The sequence below is a fragment of the Gekko japonicus genome, unplaced genomic scaffold, assembly GCF_001447785.1.
Source record: "Gekko japonicus isolate JY-2015 unplaced genomic scaffold, Gekko_japonicus_V1.1 scaffold353, whole genome shotgun sequence".
NCBI lineage: Eukaryota > Metazoa > Chordata > Lepidosauria > Squamata > Gekkonidae > Gekko > Gekko japonicus.
In genome coordinates this window covers 180238-202320 of record NW_015160219.1, presented here as the reverse complement: position 1 = coordinate 202320, position 22083 = coordinate 180238, and the positions used below count along the sequence as shown (strand labels likewise).

Genomic DNA, 22083 nt, shown 5'->3' with positions numbered 1-22083 from the left:
CATGAAGCTGGCAAGGCCTCTCAGGGGTGGAAAGGATTCTGCCACAACCCCCTGTCCTGGCCCAGGGCTGGCAACCTCCACGTAGAGCCTGGAAATCTGCTGGAATTACAACTGATCTCCAGACTTCCAAGATCAGTCCCCCTAGAGAAAATGGCAGCTTTGGCGAGTGGACTCTATGGCATTTATATCCTCTGAGGTCCCTCCCCAAAACTTCTCTCTCCCCAAACACCCCCTTGAAAGCCTCCAGTAATTTCCCAACCCAGAGTTGGCCTCCCCATTCCCTAACCTTGGCACTTGTGAAGTTAATAGTTCTGCCACCACTTCCCCTTCCTGTCATATGACTGTGATGTCGTGTTTCCAGTTTGGTGGGCTCCATGGTGCCACCTAGAAGCTAATGGTGGATCCAAGACCTGGGTGGCCTTGGGCCATTTACCATCCACTAGCCTCATTCACCTGGTGGTTATTCTGGAGAATATAATGGATGGGAAACATGCAAGCTGCTGCTCTGCTTCTTTAAGAAAGGGTAGGCAATGGAGAAAAAGGTGTGGGGAGGAGGAAGTGGGACCAGAAGGAGGGTCAGCGGAGTGAAGGAATAGATTTTTCCCTCCCACAGAGACAGATCAAAAGGGGAAAGAGACGCAGCTATGGGAGAGGGGATGAGATTTCCCCTGCTATAGAAGAAGCCTTCATGGATCTACGTCTGCAGCCATCTGTGGGGGATAAAGAGCAACTGCTGCTGAGACCACCCTAGCAACTACCTCTCTCTAACCCCTGGGGGGGGGGTGCAAAGGTGGAAACAATATTTTGTTGTGGGTCCCACTTTTTCTCTCTAAATATACCTATTAAAAAGCTAAACACGCATACTTAGAACATATTCAATGAAGTCATTTCATACTTTCCTCAGGTGTGTTCAGTTCTGGGTTCTGATTTTTGATGGGAAGAACAGCCTTGGGGCTGAAGCTATAGGGACATAGGTGTTGGCCATGGGCAAGGTTTATATCCCCATATATTCAAATTTACTCTAAAAAATGGACTATCCTCACAATATGTAATTGGGAAGGCAGGTGAGCCTGCTGTCATCACATCTAGCTGCAGACCAAGAGACCACCTCCAAAATGCTCACCCACTCAAGCACATGCAGACATCAATGAACATGCCCACCCAGACAGTAGTAGCATCACAGTAACCACGTTATTACATCCAAACCAAAATCGTTCGCCTTGGTGCAGTGCCAGTTTGGTGTAGTGGTTAAGTGTGTGGACTGTAATCTGGGAAAACCGGGTTTGATTCCCCACTCCTCCACTTTCATCTGGCTGGATGACCTTGGGCAAGCCGTAGTTCTTCTAAGAGCTGTCCTTGAAAAAGAGCAGTTTCTGTCAGAGTTCTCTCAGCCCCACTTACCTCACAGGGTGTCTGTTGTGGGGAGGGGAAGAGGAAGGCGTTTGTAAGCCTCTCTGAGACTCCTTTAGGTAGTGAAGGGCGGGGTATAAATCCACTCCTCTTCTTCTTCTATATGGGAACCCATTCTCAAGAACAAGCAAACCATGCAAAACAAAGATCATATAATGGCTGGTAGCCAGGTCCATACCCTCTAACATTTCAAAGCTGAAAACAGGGACACAAGGGAGATGCCAGGAATGGAATCCAATTACCAAAAAGGTAGGGCCAGAAGTGGAGCCAGTTCAGGATGCAAAGATGAGACAAGCAGAACATTACCTCCCTCAAACTCACCCAAACTTTTTTTTTCCTTTTTTTTTTTAAATTTAATTTTTATAAACTCACCCAAACTTAAGCTACCTGTACCAAAAAAAAATCACAAGAATGTTTAAAAACTTAGCCAATAAGCTTTTGGTAAAAACCAAATGCAAAAGTGATCTGGATTTCTCATATTTTGTCTGAAGAGTTGTCTGCTTGCCTTCATTCTGTATAGCAATATAAACGGTAACAGCCCAAGACAACTAGTAAACCGGAAAACAGGCTGACAGCGCTTAGGATTTAATGAAATACAATTTCTCCACTGTATTTAACAATGTTATTTTATAATAGCGGCCGTTCAGACGAGCGGGATGGGGAGGAGGAGGGGGTCGCTTGCCAGGGCGGCTGCGCTGGGTGCTAAGAAGAAGCGGGCTCCCAAAGTGCTCCTGCATGCCGGGGTTTGCGTGCTGGATCCGGAGCAAACACCGCAGGAAGCCGGAGCACAAGGAAAGCCCCGCGGTGAGCAGCAGGCACTGCCTCCTTCCTCTCCTGCGCCTCCCGCTGGCTGGCCGGCCCGCCGGGGCTCTGGGCCTTTCACTGATTCCAGAGGGCGGCGGATGGCGGGGGATAGAGCCTTGCTTTGCGGTTGACCCGCTTTTGCGGCGGCGTCGGAACTCTTATCTGGGTAGAATCCGGGACATTCCCGGAGCGGAGCCGTGAAAGACCTGAGGGGGAGGCCGGCCTCCGAAAAACGGGACTGTTCCAGGAAACCAGGGGCACTTGGAGAGGGCACGGACTTTCCACTCGTGTGCGTGCGGCTGTGGTGGCAGTGGCACGCTGTCACCTGCCACCGTCATGGGCGGGATACGTTTCTCCTCCTCCAGGTGGTCTGCCTGGAACAGCTTTCGCGTGGTGCTCGGAGGAGGTGGCGGAGCGTTTGGCGAAATGGCAGCGGAGCGTGTTGTGGGATGACTCATCATCCTCTCTCAAAACCCGGGGTCAAATGTGCAACTTGGGGAGGAAACGGTGTTCATTTGCGCTCTGTCTGCAATAGTTCTCTGTATGTTGGGCTGATTGGTGCTGATCTGACAATATCGGTCGGTTCAAGTTTTCCGCTGGCATAAAAGCAATTCCACTTGCACGAAAAAGGAGTCGTTTCTCACCAGCTTCCCCCCCCCTTCACCCTTTAGGTCCCTCAGCCACCCGGAAGGTGTTGCGGGAGGCAGAAATCCAGTGAGTCCCCTTCTGCCAGTGCAGTGCCAGACTGTGGCTCAACAGCCCCCATGCCCACAACCTTGATGCCCATCTCAATACAACAATGAGAGCCATCAGCAGGTGTATGCAGGGCTCTTTTTGTAGAAAAAGCCCAGCAGGAACTCATTAGCATAATAGGCCACACCCAACAGCAGAAACTCATTAGCATATTAGGTCACACCCTGACAGCACCGCTCATTAGCACATTAGGCCACACCCCCATGTTGCCAGAAGTGTGGTTATCTAGCCACACCCACCTTTCCCTTCTTAGTCTGTTTACCTTGTTTGTTGTCAAAACCCAGGCCTTTTTTTGTAGCAGGAACTCCTTTGCATGTTAGGCCACACACCCTAACAATCCTAATGAGTTTCTGCTGTTGGGTGTGGCCTATTATGCTAATGAGTTCCTGCTGGGCGTGGCCAACTCAGGAGCCAGCCGGAACTCATTTCCTGTGCATTCCTGTGAAAACCATCAGTGGATGTATGAAACCCACTCTGACCTGTTGGCTACCTATTTATTTATATATGCTACATCGCTCCCCCGCATCTCCAAAGACATGTTCTTCTTCCTGAATATTAAAAGATCATCAAAAACAGAGAGCTGCCCATTCACAAAGATATGGCTGACATGGGGCCTCTCCAGACTAAGGTCCCAACACCCAGTTATAAGGTCTGTACAAATCCAGCAATCACAAAATTTCAATCTAAGGAATGAATGGTCTCAAGTATTGGATGCAATCAGTTCCTCTCATAAACACCAACAAGAGACCCACAGGATTTGACTTGTCACATAAAGCATGGAAGATGGCTAATAGAATGTGAACATGCTTTGACAGACGCGCAAACCCGTTGTTTAAATGGGGCAAAATAGCAGGACCTGAATGCAGCCTGCCAAACTATTTCCCATCTGTCACAGGGATGTGAGCATCGTGCTTTCCAGGGAGATGTGATGGAGCTCTTTGAACTTTCCCCAGCTGCAATTGAGTGGATTGAAAATTTAGATGGTTGTATTTAGTGGGATTGTTCAATCTGTCTGTATAGTCATATCAACTTGGTTATGTATTTTATATTATATGCTTCCTATGTATAATTCTGCCATACAATAAATAATAAATAAATAGTGCTAGGGTCCTAATGGTGCTAACAAAGAAGACTCCTAAAGTGCTGCTTGATGGGGTTTTCAAGCTGGATCCACAGCAAACACAGCAAGAAGCTGTAGCAAAAGCCGGCCCATGGGAAAGCCATCATTTCGTACCCTTCCTGCTTTTGCTGAGAAGTTCCAAGGGCAACATTTACCTGCATGGACAGCTTTTGGAAGACATCCCTCTGGAAACATAATTTGCTTTATTTACAAGTACATATACATAGAGTGCAGGTAGAGGCACACCTACATGATAGCAAATCCACTCCATTCGTTGTGTTGTACTTCATCTGTCCTATTTTAATGCAATTCTGAAAGATGTTTGTCTTCCCATTACTTGCATTTTGAAGAGGGGAAATCATACAGTGTCCAGCTGTAATTAAACAGAGTGTCTCTGATAATGACTATCACTTCTTTTCCAAACAATGAATTGTATCATCAGTAACTCTCTTCTATTGCATCAGACTACGGTGTTTTACCACTGAACTCATTGAGTTCAACAGGTCTTCTGCAGACCTGCGAAGAAGACCAGCAAGTATGGCTACAGTGAAGGTTTTTTTTTTACAGGGTGGTGTTTTGATTTGACCTTTGTTTACGCAGTGTACATCTTTTGTTTCTATGCAGCTCTTTACAAGTTACTGAAGCCATACGTTCAAAAATTAGCAAATTACCAACAAGAAACAAGGAAAAACAGATTTGCTGCTAGATGTGGCCAACACTTGGGTATCTGGTAAGAAGACTTTCTTGTAAAAGCTCAGCAATGTGGCATGCAATACACCTTTGTGCTCTGATGAGTTATGGTTGGTCCAGCCCTTTCCTGGACTGCGAGGAAAAACATTTTGCAAGCAAATACAATAATGACTATTCAGTGACATTTTAATTGTTTAATACAGTCATGGAAAATACACCGAACTGTAAAGAATAACCCATACGTTAACTATGATACGGAAAAATGAATACTTGGATATGCAAAAGAACACAGAAATATACAAATATGTACAAAATATAAATAGAACCCAATTGATTATAAAAAATAAGATCCAACTAAATATAGAGGATTATGAACACTCTGAAATCCAACATAAAATAAACTAATTTTATTATTTTGCAAAATTTCTACCCTGCCTTTCCGTCCTAAGAAGGGCCACTAAGCAGCTCACAAAAACATAACTAGTAAAACCACATCTTAAAAACTATTCAAACAAAAACACATAATGAAAACAATTAAAACCACAACTAAAATACACATACAAAAATAACTGAAACACTGGGCAGGAAAGAGATCATGGAGGGAACACCAAAAGAATCAAAACAAACCCGGTTCTCCCAGATTAGAGTCTGCGCACTTAACCACTATACCAAACTGGCTCTCTGGCAGAAGGGGACAGATGAGTCTCTCTGTGGAAAGAGTTCCAGAGCTTTGTTGCCACCACTGAGAAGGCCCTCTCCTGGATTACCACCCACCTAATCTTAGAAGGCAGGAAGATCCAAAGCAGGGCCTCAGATGATCTCTGCAGAGAATGGGTAGGTTCAAAAAGGAGTAGGCGGTCCCAAACCATATAGGGCATTATAGGTCAGCACTAGCAAACCAGGAGAAAGAGCCCAGGAGCAAACCAGGAGAAAGAGCAAGACTGGAGTGATATGGTCCCTATGACCCACTTCAGTCAACATTCTGGCTGCAGCATTCTGCACCAACGGAAGTTTCTGAACTGATTTCAAGGGCAGCCCCACACAGAGCGCATTGCAATAATGTAATGTAGACATCTCCTGATATGGATAGCCCAGGCTAGCCCAATCTCATCAGATCTTGGAGGAGAAACAGTTAGCCTTTTTTAATACTTGGATGGGAGACCACAACTGCAGTCCAGGGTAGCTATGCAGAGCCAGGCATATTTAATCTCTTGCCTTGAAAACCTTACTGGATCACCATAAGTCAGCTGCAACTTGCTGGCACTTTGCACTACTAATCTAGACATGACTAGATCACGGACTTCCGTGGCCAGATCTGCAGGAAAGGCTGAAGCTCGCTAACCAGTCAAGGCTGGTAAAGGGCACTCCTGGCCATAGCTGTCGTCTGCCTACTCAGCACTAGGCCTGGGTCTAAGAGTGCTCCCAGACTATGGACCTGTTCCTTCAATGGCGAGTGCAACTTTAAATCCCAAGCCATATCTCCTCACCAGTAGCAGTTGCATCTTGTTGAGACTAAACTTGAGGTTATTAGCCCTCATCCACTCCAGGCACCAGTTCAGGGTTTCTACAGACTCCCTGGATGGGTTGGAAGCACAGAAACGTCATTTGCATAGAGCAGCCCAAATCTCCAGCTGACCTCACCCACTGAATCATCGAATCATAGAGTTGGAAGGGACTTCCAGAGTCTTCTAGTCCAGCCCCTTGCACAATGTAGGAAATTCTCAACTACCTCCCCCCTACACCTCCAGTGACCCCTGCTCCATGCCTAGATGATGCAGCTTTGAGAATGACAGGAGTACTCCATCCATGAATGTTAGCTGCATAATGTGTCTTTTGTAGGACCGGCAAAAAGCATCCATACAACTATTAATAAAGCTGTCCCCCTTTTTGGAAGACTTCATGCAAGGAGAAGCGGGTTTATAATTCTAGAAACTCCCGTTGGGGCTTGACTTTTAAAACGCTGATGCAAAATTGTCTGGTAGTTATCAATCTGTATGTACTGAATGTTATTGCTTATAGAATGTAATGAATATTTATACCTGACTAGTAAAGTGCACTTTACTAAATGATGACCATAAATAGAACACATTAGTTTGTTAAAAGGTTTTTGCAGTGTATATTTATTTGTTACTGGACCATGCCTAGATGATGGCAAAAAAAACCCTCCAGGATCCCTGGCCAAACTGGCCTGGAGAAAATTGCTTCCTGACCCCAAAGTGGCAATTGGCATTTCCCTGGGTATGTAAGAATGGGCCACAAGAACTAAGCAACTGATGCAACCCTTCCTGCCCTCCCTCTCATGATCCGCCTAAGTGCATAGAATCATGCATTGGTGTCATGTAGATATTAAAGAGCACAGGCCTACTTTAACTGACAAGGGGACCTGGAAAATTTGATTTGGATTTCAACTTCTGAAGTCAGTTTGAAACCCAAGTCCAGACAGCATGAACACCAAATAAGTTTTGCATGACTAGACTAGTCCATCTATGGGGCTCCAAGTAGTCCTGTTTTGGCATGAGCCCTAATTACGAGGCAAAGGAAAAACAGTTACAAAAAACACAAGGCAGACATTTCTGATAAATTATTTTCAGCATAAACAACAAACTATTCATACATAAAAGGAGGACGTCAGACCACAATTTAAATATACCAATAAATGACCTGGAGGAAGACATAGAGGGGATGCTTATCAAATTTGCAGATGACACGAAGTTAGGAGGGATTCAAAATGATCTAGATAGGCTGGAACAGTAGGCTGAGACAAATAAAATGAATTTCAATAGAGATAAATGCAAAGTCCTACACTTAGGTACAAAAAATCAAAGGCATAGATATAGAATGGGAGGGACTTGGCTTGACAGCAGCACATGTGAAAGGGATCCAGGTGTTCTAGTTGATCACAAGCTAAACATGAGCCTGCAGTGCGATGTGGCTGTGAAGAAAGTGAATGCAATCTTAGGATGCATAAACAGAAGCATTGTGCCCAGATCAAGGGAGGTGGTAGTTCCGCTCTATTCTGCTATGGTCAGGCCTCACCTGGAGTACTGTGTCCAGTTTTGGGCACCACATTTTAGGAAGGATGTTGACAAGCTCAAGTGTGTCCAGAAGAGGGCAACCAGGATGGTGACAGGGTTGGAATCCAAGTCTTATGAGGAAAGGCTGAAAGAGTTGGGTATGTTTAGCCTGGGAAAGAGAAGTCTTAGAGGGGACATGATTGCAGTCTTCAAGTATTTGAAGGGCTGTCATGTAGAAGATGGAGCAGATCTATTCTCTCTTGCTCCAGATTGCAAGACTAGATCAAATGGGTGGAAATTACAAGGGAGTCGTTACTGGCTAAATATCAGGAGAAACTTCCTAACTGTAAGAGTGGTTGAGCAGTGGAACAGTCTGCCTCGGGAGGTGGTGGATGCTCCTTCGCTGGATGTTCTCAACTGGAGGCTGGATGACCATCTTTCAGGTATGTTGTAGGTATGTAGGGCTATCTTTCAGTATACGCCTGCAGAGTGCAGGGGGTTGGACTAGATGACCTGCAAGGTCCCTTCCAACTCTAACATTCTATGATTCTATTATCCAAATATACAAAAGAAGCAATAATTAAATACGGTAATTTTTTAAAAAAGGCTTTGTTTACAATATTCCAAATTAAAACAATAACCAATTATATATAATCAATTACATTAAAACTCCTTTGAAATGCAACAAAACACATTCTTTCAAAAATACACACACACACAAATTACCACTTGCTCTTATCACACCCTGCTTTTCAATTACAGATATTAACACAGCACCAACTGAAATTTCTTGAGACACAGAATTCTATCTCACAATACACATGAAATTCATCCACAACAAAAGTATGATTTATCCTCTCTTTTAGGACAGTGGTAAATCTTCAGAATGTGAGCACTGATAGTCCTATGTTCTCCTGCTTATTGAAGACAGAAATTCCCAAATATGTCTATAACACAAGTCAAATACCGTAAAGTACCCCTTCCAGATCTACCAAGAATCTGGTACCAAGAAGACACTGAGGAAAAAGAACTAACCTTACCTCAGTGAAACCCAGCAATGAAGCCCTGATCAGGAAACCCACCTGGGATGAGGTGCGAACTGACCTAATTTTGCCCTAGGATGTATCCTAGGAAAACAGGCTAGTGCATTAACCGAAGTAGGTTTTGCAGGCATCGCATAGCGGAGTTTCTTCCAAAATTTGGAATTTAATGGGAGAGATTTCTCTTCTTTCCATTTTATCCTCTGTCTGGATGAAAGAAGTTCCAGTGAATCAGGCAAGAAACTAAAATCACTTAAAGGCATGTATTCTATCAATATTACTTTGATCTTCCTTTCGACTAAGGCCTTGTGCAATCCAGCTTCAAGCTCAAACATGACTTTGTCAGAAATGTAATTCTTGCTCAGTATAATAATTAATCTTCGACTTTTGTCAATAAATGATTGGACATCATCAATGATAGCTGTAAATGGAAGAGGTATTAGTTAAAATGTTGAAATTAATTGGGAGAAAAAAACCTTAACGTAAGCTACTTTGAAAGGTCGTCTACAGAAGCCCCATTGAAATCAATGAGTCTGCACTCGCAGTAATAATCTACTGTTAACAGTTAATACTAATGCAAATATTTGGAAACCTCCAGTAACTATTTTTATCTGTAGCTGTCTCCAGGGCTTTTTTTGTAGAAAAAGCCCAGCAGGAACTCATTAGCATAATAGGCCATACCCCTGACAGCACAGCTCATTAGCATATTAGGCCACACCCCCATGTTACCAGAAGTGTGGTCGTCCAGCCACACCCACCTTTTGCTTCTTATTCTCTTTACCTTGTTTGTTGTCAAACCCCAGGGCTTTTTGCATGTTAGGCCACACACCCCTAATTGTAGCCAATCCAAATGAGTTTCTGCTGTTGGGTGTGGCCTATTATGCTAATCAGTTCCTGCTGGGCGTGGCCAACTTGGGAGCCAGCTGGAACTCCGTTCCTGTGCGTTCCTGCCCAAAAATAGCCCTGGCTGTCTCTAACTAATATGAAAAGACACTAAATGGTATCATAAACTTAGGGACAAGATTCTGTACAGAGAGACATCCAGAACAAAACCAGCTATTTTAACAGCAGTAGCCACCAAATAGGAATACTGAGCTCCACTGAAATTTTTACAGAACGAAGTTTGAGTCCAGTGGCACCTTAAAGACCAATAATGTTTTATTCTGGGTATAAGTTTTCATGTGCACGCACACTTTATCAGATGATTTGTATGGTTTCTGAAACCACAGAGATTGCCAACTGTCATAATTCAGGATGGACTGGCTGCCACGTTACACTTGTAGATAGATGGCATCTTTTCATCGCCAGCTATGAAAGGCAGACCACGCTTCCTTCCTTCCTTCCTTCCTCTATCTGTTAAACTACAGAGGAAAGGACATTGCAGGAAGTTTCATAATTTTTCAGGCTCACTGCAATGCAATGTGAAGAACTGCAGACAGGAAACCCTTTTAGTAAGTAGCCTGGTTACATGCATTTTTGAAAGACAGTTTGTCCTATTTCTTTTGTTTTATTTTCTCTCATATATGTGTGCGCAGCCACTTGTGACAGGTGCACTGTAGGTGACACAGGTAGAGCAGTAGGAGGAGGCACACTTCCTGAGGCATACCATCAGGCCTCTACTCCTGACTGCTCTCTAACTTGGTTGGTTTAGGGACGACAGACTGCATTTGCACTAAAGTGCGCCACAAAAGGGACAAAGATCACAGGAAACTGAGTCAGCCTATGAGGGGGGAAATCCAAAGACGTTTAGCTGGGCAGTACCTTTTCTTAAGACCAATCCAAAATGTTACAAAGTAGTCAGCAAGCTTTGTTCAGTTACCCACTCCATCCACCCCAAAAGGATTAAGGATGAGATAAAAGTATGTTTCAAGACACAAAGCCTTTTCAGACACTACATTTCTGGTGTTCCTATCTCATATATCAGGAGGGAGCACTACTGTCAGGTCCTGTAGTAACCACTCAGTACGCATTAGTCCTTTAACAGGTTTATTGGTAAAGTATGGCTTCTGGTCAGGTGAACACCTTTGCCAGAACTGGCGGGTAAAAGCATTGGGATAGAATGTAGGGTATGGGGTCCACCCCTCATGCACATGTCACCAGTACCCAATAAGGCAACTACAGGTCATGAGAGAATATAAGACCTAACTAGCGACATCTCTTAGTGTGTCTGCCAAGGCCACTGCTCCAGCTGGGGCCTGTGAACTCTATGGGGACTGCTTAGGAATGATACAAGAGGCACCTTAGCTATAACTCCTTTCACACATTCACACACTCCCCACCCCTCAGGAATGTCAGGGAGGACTGTCTGCTAAAGGGCTATACAAAAGCAATTAGCCAAGTGGGTATACAAAAGCGGGAGTTGGCAACAGCAATGAAAGGCATTTATACACAGTCAATACACAGAGGTACAAGCAAGATCCATGAAGGAAGGAAGGAAGGAAGGAAGGAAGGAAGGAAGGAAGGAAGGAAGGAAGGAAGGAAGGGTTGTGTACCCGGAGAAACCGCACACGCAGTCGGGTCCACACGTGGCCATGCAAACGTCCCAAGCTTCGCTTCCAGAGACAATAGCCCAAACAGATCCTAGGGCGTGCCTATCGGATGACTAGGATCCAAAAATGAACCTATGGGACTTCAGTGCACTGTAAATATCGTATCACAGGTGTTTGTGTGTGTTGGGTGTGGTTTAAGGGAGGAAGGAAGGAAGGAAGGAAGGAAGGAAGGAAGGAAGGAAGGAAGGAAGGAAGGAAGGGGAAAGAAAGTATATAGATGGGGAGGGAGTGAGGGGGAGAAAGCGAGAGGGGTGGAAAGAAAGCAAATAAATGGGGGGGAGGGGGGAGAGATGAAAATAAAGCAACTATAACTTTAAATGTGTTCTCCAAACTCTCCCCCTGCCATGCCTCAACACCAGCAGGCTTGGCAAGGAGAAGAGATTTAAAGAGACAAATGCCTTCTCCAGGCCAGCTGGGTGGGGGGCTTTGAGAATGCATTTAAAGTTGCTTTCTTTCTCTGCTCCCCCCCTCACCTCAAGCCTACCCAGAGAGAGGTACACTGGCTGGGGAAGGGAAGACTCATCAGGGAGGCATGCCTTCCCTTCCCTTCCCTAGCCATCCTGCCAGGAGCCACACAATATGTGCGAAAGAGCCGCATGTGACTCCGGAGCTGCAGGTTGGCCACCCCTGCTCTAAGCAATTGCTGCTTTGCTATGATATTGACCAACTTTGTTCTTTTCTAATTCTGAAGGAACAATTCAATAGTCACCAACTCTGACTTGTAGAATTCCATGGACTTAAATGGACATTACAATGTAAATAGCCATTGACTATTTGTAAAGGCAGGGATGAAGATATAAAATATTATCCTATATGCCCCAATGGCTTGGTCAAAACCAGGTTTAGGTCTGAAAACAAAAGTGCTATCAGGCATTTGAGACAATCAGAGATAAAGGGACTTCTGGGAAGGAAGGAAATCAAAAACCACAATTTCACACATTTTCTGTGACATTACCAAAAGTAAATTACCTCTTCTGCTAAAGCAGTGTGAACCGTTCACAAAATGTAGGGCAACAACATGTGCTGCTCACATAACACTTATCTGGGACAGATCAACAAATAATGGCGCTACCCTATACACATTACGTTTTAAAAAGTGGCAAACATCTATGTCACTTTCCTCCTCTTTCAGTTAGACTGTTCTTTCACACGGGCCCATCCCACAGGGACTGGATACTGTTCTACTGTTACTAATAGGAAAATGTTCTCAGAATATAATACAGTAGAAAAAAGCTATTTCCCTTCTTCAGGGAAGTTAGCTTTTTTTTTTGGGCATGGCCTGCAGCGTGCTAAGCCAAGAAAGATGTGGATGACTGCTGTTCCTTGTGTGATGACACAATTGATAGTTTAGAGATATTCCCTTATTTTTAAGTGTAGTAGGGACCTGGAAGCATGGCTGGCCCACCTGCTAGGCAGACCTAAGCAACTGCCTAGGGCATGAGCCTTTGGCTCACTTGTGTACAGGCAGGCACAGCAACACTGGGTGTGATGGCCACTCGCCTGGGCCCAGCAGAGGAGGAGGTGGAGGAGGAGAAGGAGATGAAGAGTTGGTTTTATACCCTGCTGTTCACTACCCAAAGGAGTCTCAGAGCGACTTCCCTTCCTCTGTGATGTAGGTGGGGCTGAGAGAGTTCTGAGAGAATTGTGACTGACCCAAGGTCACCCAGCTGGATTCATGTAGAGTGGGGAATCAAACCCGGTTCTCCAAATGCAGCTTTTTTGTTTGCAAGACTGAACATTACACCTACAATGGTTTTGCAGGGGAGATTTTTGAATAGGCCTTTCATTGACCAAATTTGCCCTTGTGACCTTAGCAGGATTGATACCAGGGCTATTTTGGGGCAGGAACGCACAGGGACAGAGTTCCGGCTGGCTCCCAAGTTGGCCACCCCCAACAGGAACTCATTAGCATAATAGGCCACACCCAACAGCAGAAACTCATTAGGATTGGCTACATTAGGGGTGTGTGGCCTAACATGCAAAGGAGTTCCTGCTACAAAAAAAGCCCTGGGTTTTGACAACAAACAAGGTAAACAGAATAAGAAAAAAAAGGTGGCTGGATGTCGACACTTCTGGTAACATGGGGGTGCAGCCTAATGTGCTAATGAGCTGTGCTGTCAGGGTGTGTGTGACCTAATATGCTAATGAGTTTCTTCTGTTGGGTGTGGCCTGTTATGCTAATGAGTTCCTGCTGGGCTTTTTCTACAAAAAGAGCCCTGGATATATCCTTTCACGCCATGCTGAAATACAGATTTTTTGAGATTATGAGGGATTGCTCAGTGATAAGGATCCTAAAATCACCCTAACAATTGCAAAATCTGTCTCAGTCCTTTTAGCCCTTGCATCTAAAAAATAAAAAAGTGTCTTCTGCTGCTCAAGGTTCGTGAATCAAGGGGCTTCTAAGGGTACAAAACAAATGGAATTCTTCTTTTACCATGGTAAAGAACCATTTTCTTGGCTGATTAATCTGACCACAAAACATCTTTTTTATATAGTGCGAAGCACACCATTTTAAACCCTGAGGAAGGCTTGTTCTAGCTGAAGGATCTTGCTCCTTTTTTCAAAAACAAAGTTATTCTATGCAATTTCCCATCTGCCTACCTCCTCCAGGAGAAATATCCCTTTCAAAGACACACAATTTATATCCAAAATGCTCTTCTAATATTCTTGGCAATACGTCCACAGCAAACTCTCTCTCTTCACCACATATTGGTACACAGTCTTTCAGGTAAGACACAAAAGCATCATATATTTTCCCATCTGAAAGAAAAAAGAACCATGTATTTACCCAACGTGATAAACTTTTAAAAAATCCTACTCTCTCCTCTATCTGCAGTTTTTGAATGCAAGTTTTGCTTCTGCTTCTGTTCCTTCCCAGCCCAGTCCAGCCTATTGGATGGTACAGGAGACTTCCTAAAATAGTGGCATTTCAGTAGTTTCAAGCTAATTTTGAAGGATACAATCCACTCTCCAAGACCCATAGAACAATTTGTGCACACATATATTCCATACAAGTTATGTGTGACAGTGAGTCAGATCGGACACCTCGTCCCAACTGGTGTCACACGTGACATCTGGTTTGGTTCTCAGTCAACTCTAAGCTGCACTGGAGCGTGAGATAGTGATATGAGAATATGTTTTTCAGCGTCTATGTGTTGTATAGGAGTATTAGGGCTTATACCAAGATTATCACCAATGGATTTTACAGTGCAGCCAACAAGAAAAACATGGAGCGGTTGAGGATGTGAAACCAGCAGTATTGAGGAGGCTACAGTCAGTTCTCCCTCCATGCTGTGGTCACAAACAGATAAGGTTTCCAGGTTGACTTACCCTGCTGGCAGGCGTTGGGAAGGAGCTTTCCAGGAATGGGCGGGTGGGGTGACGTCACCGTGCGTAATGTCACCAATGCAATGATGTCACACGGAAGTGATGTCATCACACCGGGGATGTCACATGGCAATGCTCTAGGATTTTGGGCAAAACTCTGTGGTTACCATAGAGTTCTGCCCCCAAATGCTAGAGCGTCACCATGCGATGCCCCCAGCATGATGACATCACTTCCATATGACGTCATCACATCAGTGACATTGCCACGTAAGGAGGCTATTCGGGGGTGGGGCTCTCCCACTGGCTGGTGGCAGGCTGAAGCCCTGAAAATCAAGGGAACATCTGCCCAGACTGGGGATCTGACAACCCTACCAACAGAAAACAGCCAGTGTGTTTCTGACGCTGAAATTATTACAAGCACACACCAGTCATATTTTACCTCCCAGAGTTTCATCTTTTGCTGCTAGATCCCTGTACAGTAAAGCAAGGTCAACTCTGAATACAACACATAGAATCATCACCACAACGGCACCAAGGGAACACAGTATCGCCACGATCATTCCGGTAGCAAAGGTGTGTGGGGAGAGATCTGAAGGTTTAACTGAAAAATAAAACAAGGGAACGTAATGTGCTAGAACATAATATCCTCCCAAAAATCATCTTTTTAATAGACATGTCTATTCATGCTATAATATCCCACTGCTAAGCATGCCGTATACTTCTAGGTACAATTTTATTAAGAAGTGATTATTTAGAAGTCTGAAGCTGCACACAATAAGGCTAAAAAAAAAACCCAATAAAATGATAAAATTAAAAACAATTCAGGAGCATTAAAACAAATTCAATGACTATCAAAGTGAGCTAAACACGGAGGATGTACAGCAAACATAAGGCTGCTAGCATCCAGCTGGGACCTTGGGATCTCCTGGAGTGAAAACTGATCTCCGGGTGCCCCGGAGCAAATGACTGCTTAGAAGGGTGAACTGTACCCTGCCGAGACCCTTTGCATTATCATCCCCTGGCTTCACTGCCAAATCTCCAACAACGTCTCAACCCAGAGCTGGCAACCCTAAGTAAACACCAAGGTTAGGGTTGCCAACCTCCAGGTGACGGGTGGAGATCTCATGGAATTACAACTGACCTCCAGGCAGCAGAGATCAGTTCACCTGGAGATAATGGCCGCTTTGGAAGGTGGACTTTATGGCATTAGACCTCACTAAAGTCCCTCCCCTTCTCAAACCCCGCCCTCCTCAGGCTTCACCCCCAAACTCTCCAGGTTATTTCCCAACCCAGAGATGGCAACTCTAACCAAGATACTACATTTATGAAAACAACAGCAAAATGCTTGTGCAAATAATATAAGTTTTCATCTGATGCCCGGAGAAACTAGAACCGCTGAGAGGATGGTATTCTATAACTCCTTAACCCCTCATTGGTTACATTTTCAACCAACAGCACTTCCGTCTTGTCTAGATGGATGGCCACCATTCATCTACTGGTTTTGTTTGCTCTCCATATGAGTTTGCTATACACAATTTCACTCATGGAAAGTGTTTTGTTTTGCTTTCTCATGCAAAGATCAATTTAGGGCATATGGATCCATGCTAAGGTTACCTCTGTGAGTAAATGTTGGTTGTACATATTGTTTAGGTTAAGTCGTTTTATTGTTTAAGGTCACAAGACAGGTAAGATTTGAGGAGTGGTCTTTTTAAGAGAAGCTCACAAGAACTGGTTTCTAAAACAGAAGTTTCAGGCAACAGACTTAAGTCCTGTTGCAGGAGCTTAATAAAAAAGCAGAGTAAGAAGTCCCCTCTCTGAGTACTTCTTATGATCATAAATATAACACCTTGAGGCCAGACTACTGTAATGCACTCGAAAGACGACCCAGAAATTCCCGTTCCTACAGCACAACTCAAGTCAGGTGGTAAGTGGAATTTGCAGATCACTCCCACTCTGCTGACACTCGGTGGGTGATTTCCCACAAGCGCTGCTCCGCGCTCACTCCTCCCTTTTGCCCCGATGGTACGTGTCAATTTCACACAAGCTGCTGCGCGGCCGCATTTTGGCCCACAGCTTTGTGCGATTCATTCATTTATTCATTCATTTATTAGATTTATATCCCGCCCTCCCCCGTAGGGCTCAGGGCGGCTTACATAGTAAAAGATCTTACCATAGTAAAACATCAATTTAAATTACATTTAAAACAAGTTATACAGTTTAAAAACAATAAATACAATACATTAAAGTGCTCAACAATCTCAGAGCCTCGGGAGATGTCGACTGCATCCACTTCCAACACCCTGGTAGGCATTCCGTGTCCTTAATATTGGGTGTCAATTCCGGTGTTTCTTCATTCCATCCTAGGGCCCTTCCCCCCCCCCCCAATGATGGTAATAGCAGGGTGGGTGGCGGCGGCCCCTAATCGAAAGCCTGGTGGAAGAGCTCCGTCTTGCAGGCCCTGCGGAATTGTACCAGATCCCGCAGAGCCTTGATCTCCTCTGGGAGCTCGTTCCACCAGGTGGGGGCCACCGAAAAAGCCCTAGCCCTCGTGACGGCCAATTTAGCATCTTTGGGGCCCGGCACAGTTAATAAGTTTCGGGCCCCAGACCGTAGTGCTCTTGGGGGAACATACGGGGAAAGGGGGTCCCTCAGGTAGGCTGGACCCAGACCATATAGGGCTTTATAGGTAAGAACCAGCACTTTGAAGCGAATCTGGTACGCTATGGGCAACCAGTGCAGCGCTTTCAGCACAGGCTGGATATGGTCCCTCCTAGAGAGACCCATCAACAGCCTGGCCGCAGCATTCTGCACCAGTTGCAGCCTCCGGATTTGCGACAAAGGCAGCCCCATGTAGAGAGCGTTGCAGTGGTCTAGTCTCGAGGTGACCATCGCGTGGATCACTGTGGCCAGATCATCCCGATCCAGGTAGGGGGCCAACTGCCGTGCCCGCCGAAGATGGAAAAAGGCGGACTTGACAGTGGCTGCCACCTGGGTCTCCATTGTTAAGGCAGAGTCCAGGTGTACTCCCAAACTCCGAACCCCAGACGTAGGCACCAGAGGCACCCCATCGAAGGTCGGGAGAGGGAGCCCCACCCCTGTCCCGGTCCGACTCAGGCCCAGGACCTCCGTCTTCGCCGGGTTTAGTTTCAATCGACTCAGTCGGAGCCAACCAGCCACAGCTTCAAGTGCCCGATGTAGGTCATCGGGACTCGAGTCCGACCGGCCGCCCAGCATCAGATAGAGCTGGGTGTCATCAGCATTTTGGTGACAACCCAGCCCATAACTCCGGATAATCTGGGCAAGGGGGCGCATATAAATGTTAAATAGCATCAGGGACAGCACTACCCCCTGTGGTACCCCACACTCAATGGGATACCTATGGGAGCGCTGATCCCCGAAAGCCACCCTTTGTCCCCGACCTTGCAGGAAAGAGGCAAACCATTGAAGGGCAAGCCCCCGAATCCCCACGTCGGCAAGGCGATGGGTCAGCAACTGGTGATCGACAGTGTCAAACGCTGCCGATAGATCTAACAACACCAGTGCCGCCACATCGCCTTGATCCAGATGTCTCCGGAGATCATCAGTCAGGGCGACCAAAGCCATCTAGGTCCCATGGCCTGGGCGGAAGCCGGACTGGAAGGGATCTAAGACTGAAGCATCCTCCAGGAAGCCCTGTAACTGTATCGCCACCGCCTTCTCTATCAATTTGCCCAAGTAGGGCAAATTGGACACCGCCTCCTTCAGTCCCAAAAAACAGGATTGAGTAGACGTGGGGGAAATCGCACGAAGCTGCGGGGCAAAATGCGGCCGCGCAGCAGCTTGTGTGAAATTGACACGTACCATCGGGCCAAAGAGAAGAGTGAGCGCACTCAGCTTCCACATGGATAGCAGCTATTTTCCTCGAAAAAAAACTACACAGATTGATGGGTCTCAGATGTCAGATAAGGTCATACAGTACCTTTCTTCAGTGTAAATGTTTTTGTTTCAGCATTTGTGCTTCGTGCAGCTAATAAAGTGCAGTTGTATACGGCATTGATGTCTTCCTCTTGAAAACTTTTAATCCACAATTGCTTCAAGACAAAGAATTTGCCGCCTTCATAACTGCCAGGGGGGGGGGGGAGAGACAGTTATAAAGGATCTGGTTGAACTGGTTAGTCCTTCATTTCTATTGCTTAGGGCGTGGGGAAGGAAGGAAACATCACTAATCACAGATCCACATCAGCCTGTCTTGTATCTACTGCTGAAGATGCCACTGCCGCAGCGATTATTTATTAGATTTATATACCACCCTCCCCAGGTGGGCTCAGGGCGGTGTACAACAGTTAAATAATACAATTAAACAGTTAAATACAATTAAACAGTTAAATAATACAATTTAAATAACAAATTACACATAAAATATCATAAACATCATAAAATACCATGTAACTATAGAGGTAGTCAGAATCGGGCCATTGGTGAACAATTTGGCCGGAAAAAGCTGGGCCAAAAAAACTAGGGCCAGAGAAGCGGGGGGGGGAGAGAGGGGGATGTCCGCTGCTGATTCCACCAGGCAAGGACCAGGGCTGAAAAAGCCCTAGCCCTGGTCAAGGCTAGCCAGACATCCCTGGGTCCGGGAACCATTAACAGATGTTGATTTGTGGACCTCAGTGCCCTCCGGGGCTCATCTGGGGAGAGGCGATCTCATAGGTATGCTGGCCCCTGGCCATATAGGGCTTTAAAGGTAAGCACCAGCACCTTGAAACGGATCCGGAATTCAATAGGAAATCATTGCAGTTTGCGCAGCACTTGGTGGATACGAGCCCGCAAAGCCGTTGCTGTCAGCACCCTTGCTGCTGCATTCTGCACTAGCTGCAACGTCCGGAGCAGAGTCAAGGGCAGCCCCACGTAGAGAGAGTTACAATAATCCAGTCTAGAAGTTACCATTGCATGGGTCACTGTAGCCAAGTCTCGAGGAGCCAGATACGGACTGGCTGTCTGATCTGCCTCAGATAGAAAAAGGCAGACCTGGCAGTGGTGGTGACCTGGGCCTCCATAGAGAGGGAGGTATCCAAGAGCCCCCCCCCCCCAGACTCTTCACACTCGACATAGGCACCAATGGAGCCCCATCAAAGGTTGGGAGCCTGATCCCCTGACCCATGTCAGGGCGGGGGTTCCCCCATGACTCAGGTACAGGACGTCCATCTTAGATGGATTTAACTTCAGCCACGGCCTGTAACGCCTCGTCAAGGTGTCCTGGAGCCGTGTCCGGACGGCCATCCATCAGTAGATAGCGCTGGGTGTCATCCGCATACTGGTGACAACCCAGCCCATATCTCCAGATAATCTAGGTGAGGGGGCACATATAGATATTAAACAGCATGGGGGAGAGGACTGTTCCCTGCGGAACACCATATTCTAGTGGGTGCTGCTGGGATAGTTCCCCCCCAAGTGCCACCCTCTGTCCCCGTATCCCAGCATCGGCGAGGCAGTGGATTAACACCTCAAGGTCAACCAAATAGAACGCTGCCGCTAAATCGAGAAGAATCAGCAGCGCCGAACCGCCTCAATCAAAATGTCTCTGGAGATCATCCACCAGGGCGACCAGCACCGTCTCTGTCCCATGGGCAGGGCGAAAGCCAGACTGGAAGGGATCCAGGACCTTAGCCTCATCAAGAACACCTGACGTTGTGTTGCCACTGCTCTCTCTACCACCTTACCCAAGAATGGTAAATTGGACACTGGGTGGTAGTTATTAAGGACCGTCGGGTCCAAGGAACGTTTCTTAAGGAGAGGGCGAACTACCGCCTCCTTCAGTCCCTCTGGGAAGGTCCCCGTTGAAAGAGACAGATGGATAATTTCCCTCAGAGGGATCCGCACGTCATCACCGCAGGCATTAACCAGCCACGATGGGCAGGGATCTAGGAGGCAGTACATAGATTACAGTACGAAGATATTACATTATACCAAATCAAACAACAAAAACTTGCCCAAGTCAACACCAGTGACAATAACAAGCTATTACTTAAGGGCATATCTACACTACACACCTAAATAAGTTTTCTACCAGTTTAACTCACATGGCTTTCAACCTCTGGGAATCATAGATTAGGGAGGGTGGTGAGAATTTGATTAGAGATTTCTAAAAAACAACAACAGCAAAACCTCCACCCCAGAGATGCTGGGGCAGAAAATACTATTAAACCGGTTTGTGTCCATAGCGCAGACATGCCCGATGGTTACCTTTTATCCTAGCCAGATGGGACCTCAAAAGTATTGTGAGCCACCTTGAACCGAGAGGAAAGGAGGATATAACTGTTTTAATTAATTAATTAATAATAAAATGGAAATTGTAACATCCCCAAACACCAAGAATGACACTATACAACCATGGATATATGTGGCGTTTTTCCTGTAAGCATTACTTACTATTCATGGTCTTCCATTTCACAAGGAGATGCGCTATCTGTGGTATCTTTACACATATTTAAAAATTTATTATCCTGTCTCCAATAAAGACTGAGCAAATTGTTAGAGTAACCTAAGAATGCTGTGCAGTTGATCATCTTCTCTTTACCTAAGCAGAACATATTTTAAAATCAAAACTGGTGTATTAACAGTAGGCACCCCTCCCCAATTTTAAAAGAAGGAAGCTACCATCATCTAGGACCCAACTGCCACCAAAATCCAGAACTCTCTGGAACACTGTATTTTACATCCACAGCCAACAATCTAATTTGAGGCTCACAAAGATCCTCCAGATGGTGGATGCCCCACCGTTTGAGAACGGCAATCAAAGGAATACATAACAGCAAACAGAATAGGTGCCTGAGAGCCCATCACACTTTCCGAAGCTTTGCATACTACCAGTAGCACCTTTTGGAGACCAACAAGATTTTCAGGGTATCTGACAAAGGAAGCTCAGACTCTCAAAAGTTCATACCCCCCCACCAAAAAAATCTCATTGGCTTCTAAGGTGCTACTGGACTCAAATCTAGCTGTTCTACTGCAAACCAGCCTGGCCACTGGCTGAAACCACTTTCTAGTTCAGTGCTGGAAACCAGAACTAGCCCCCCCCCCCCCCCTGCTTGCTTTGAATCTGGGGAGATACATACCCAGCAAAGATTTATATTTTTAGCTACAGCAAGTAACTCCTCCTTTTAGAACGTTTTATCAGTTCGTTATTGTGGTGGAATGTCCCTGTTTCTGTGCAGTGGAAAACCCTTCATGCTCATATAATGAGCACTTTGCTGTTTAGCTGTAAAAAAGCTGATTCTGTGAAGATCCTAGCTGACCGAAACTCCTTTTCACAAGCTGTGGGGCAAATCACGTAAGCTCCAAAGATATGACATCTAAATGGTTGACAAGTACTCTGCCAGGGAAGGGGAGTTTATGGT

The 22083-nt window shown here is 45.7% G+C and overlaps 1 protein-coding gene across 1 annotated transcript in view; it reads right to left on the bottom strand.

Moving 5' to 3' along the window:
* Positions 1 to 2372: 2372 nt before the first annotated feature.
* Positions 2373 to 22083, bottom strand: part of IL18R1 (interleukin 18 receptor 1) — a 39726-nt gene continuing 20015 nt past the window's right edge. The window contains exons 6-11 of the mRNA XM_015410891.1: positions 21116 to 21263; positions 18666 to 18808; positions 15147 to 15308; positions 13982 to 14140; positions 8945 to 9252; positions 2373 to 2588 (exon numbers count right to left, since the gene is read on the bottom strand). Of these exons, the coding sequence (XP_015266377.1) occupies positions 2373 to 2588; positions 8945 to 9252; positions 13982 to 14140; positions 15147 to 15308; positions 18666 to 18808; positions 21116 to 21263 (1136 nt within the window). The remainder of the gene's footprint in view (positions 2589 to 8944; positions 9253 to 13981; positions 14141 to 15146; positions 15309 to 18665; positions 18809 to 21115; positions 21264 to 22083) is intronic.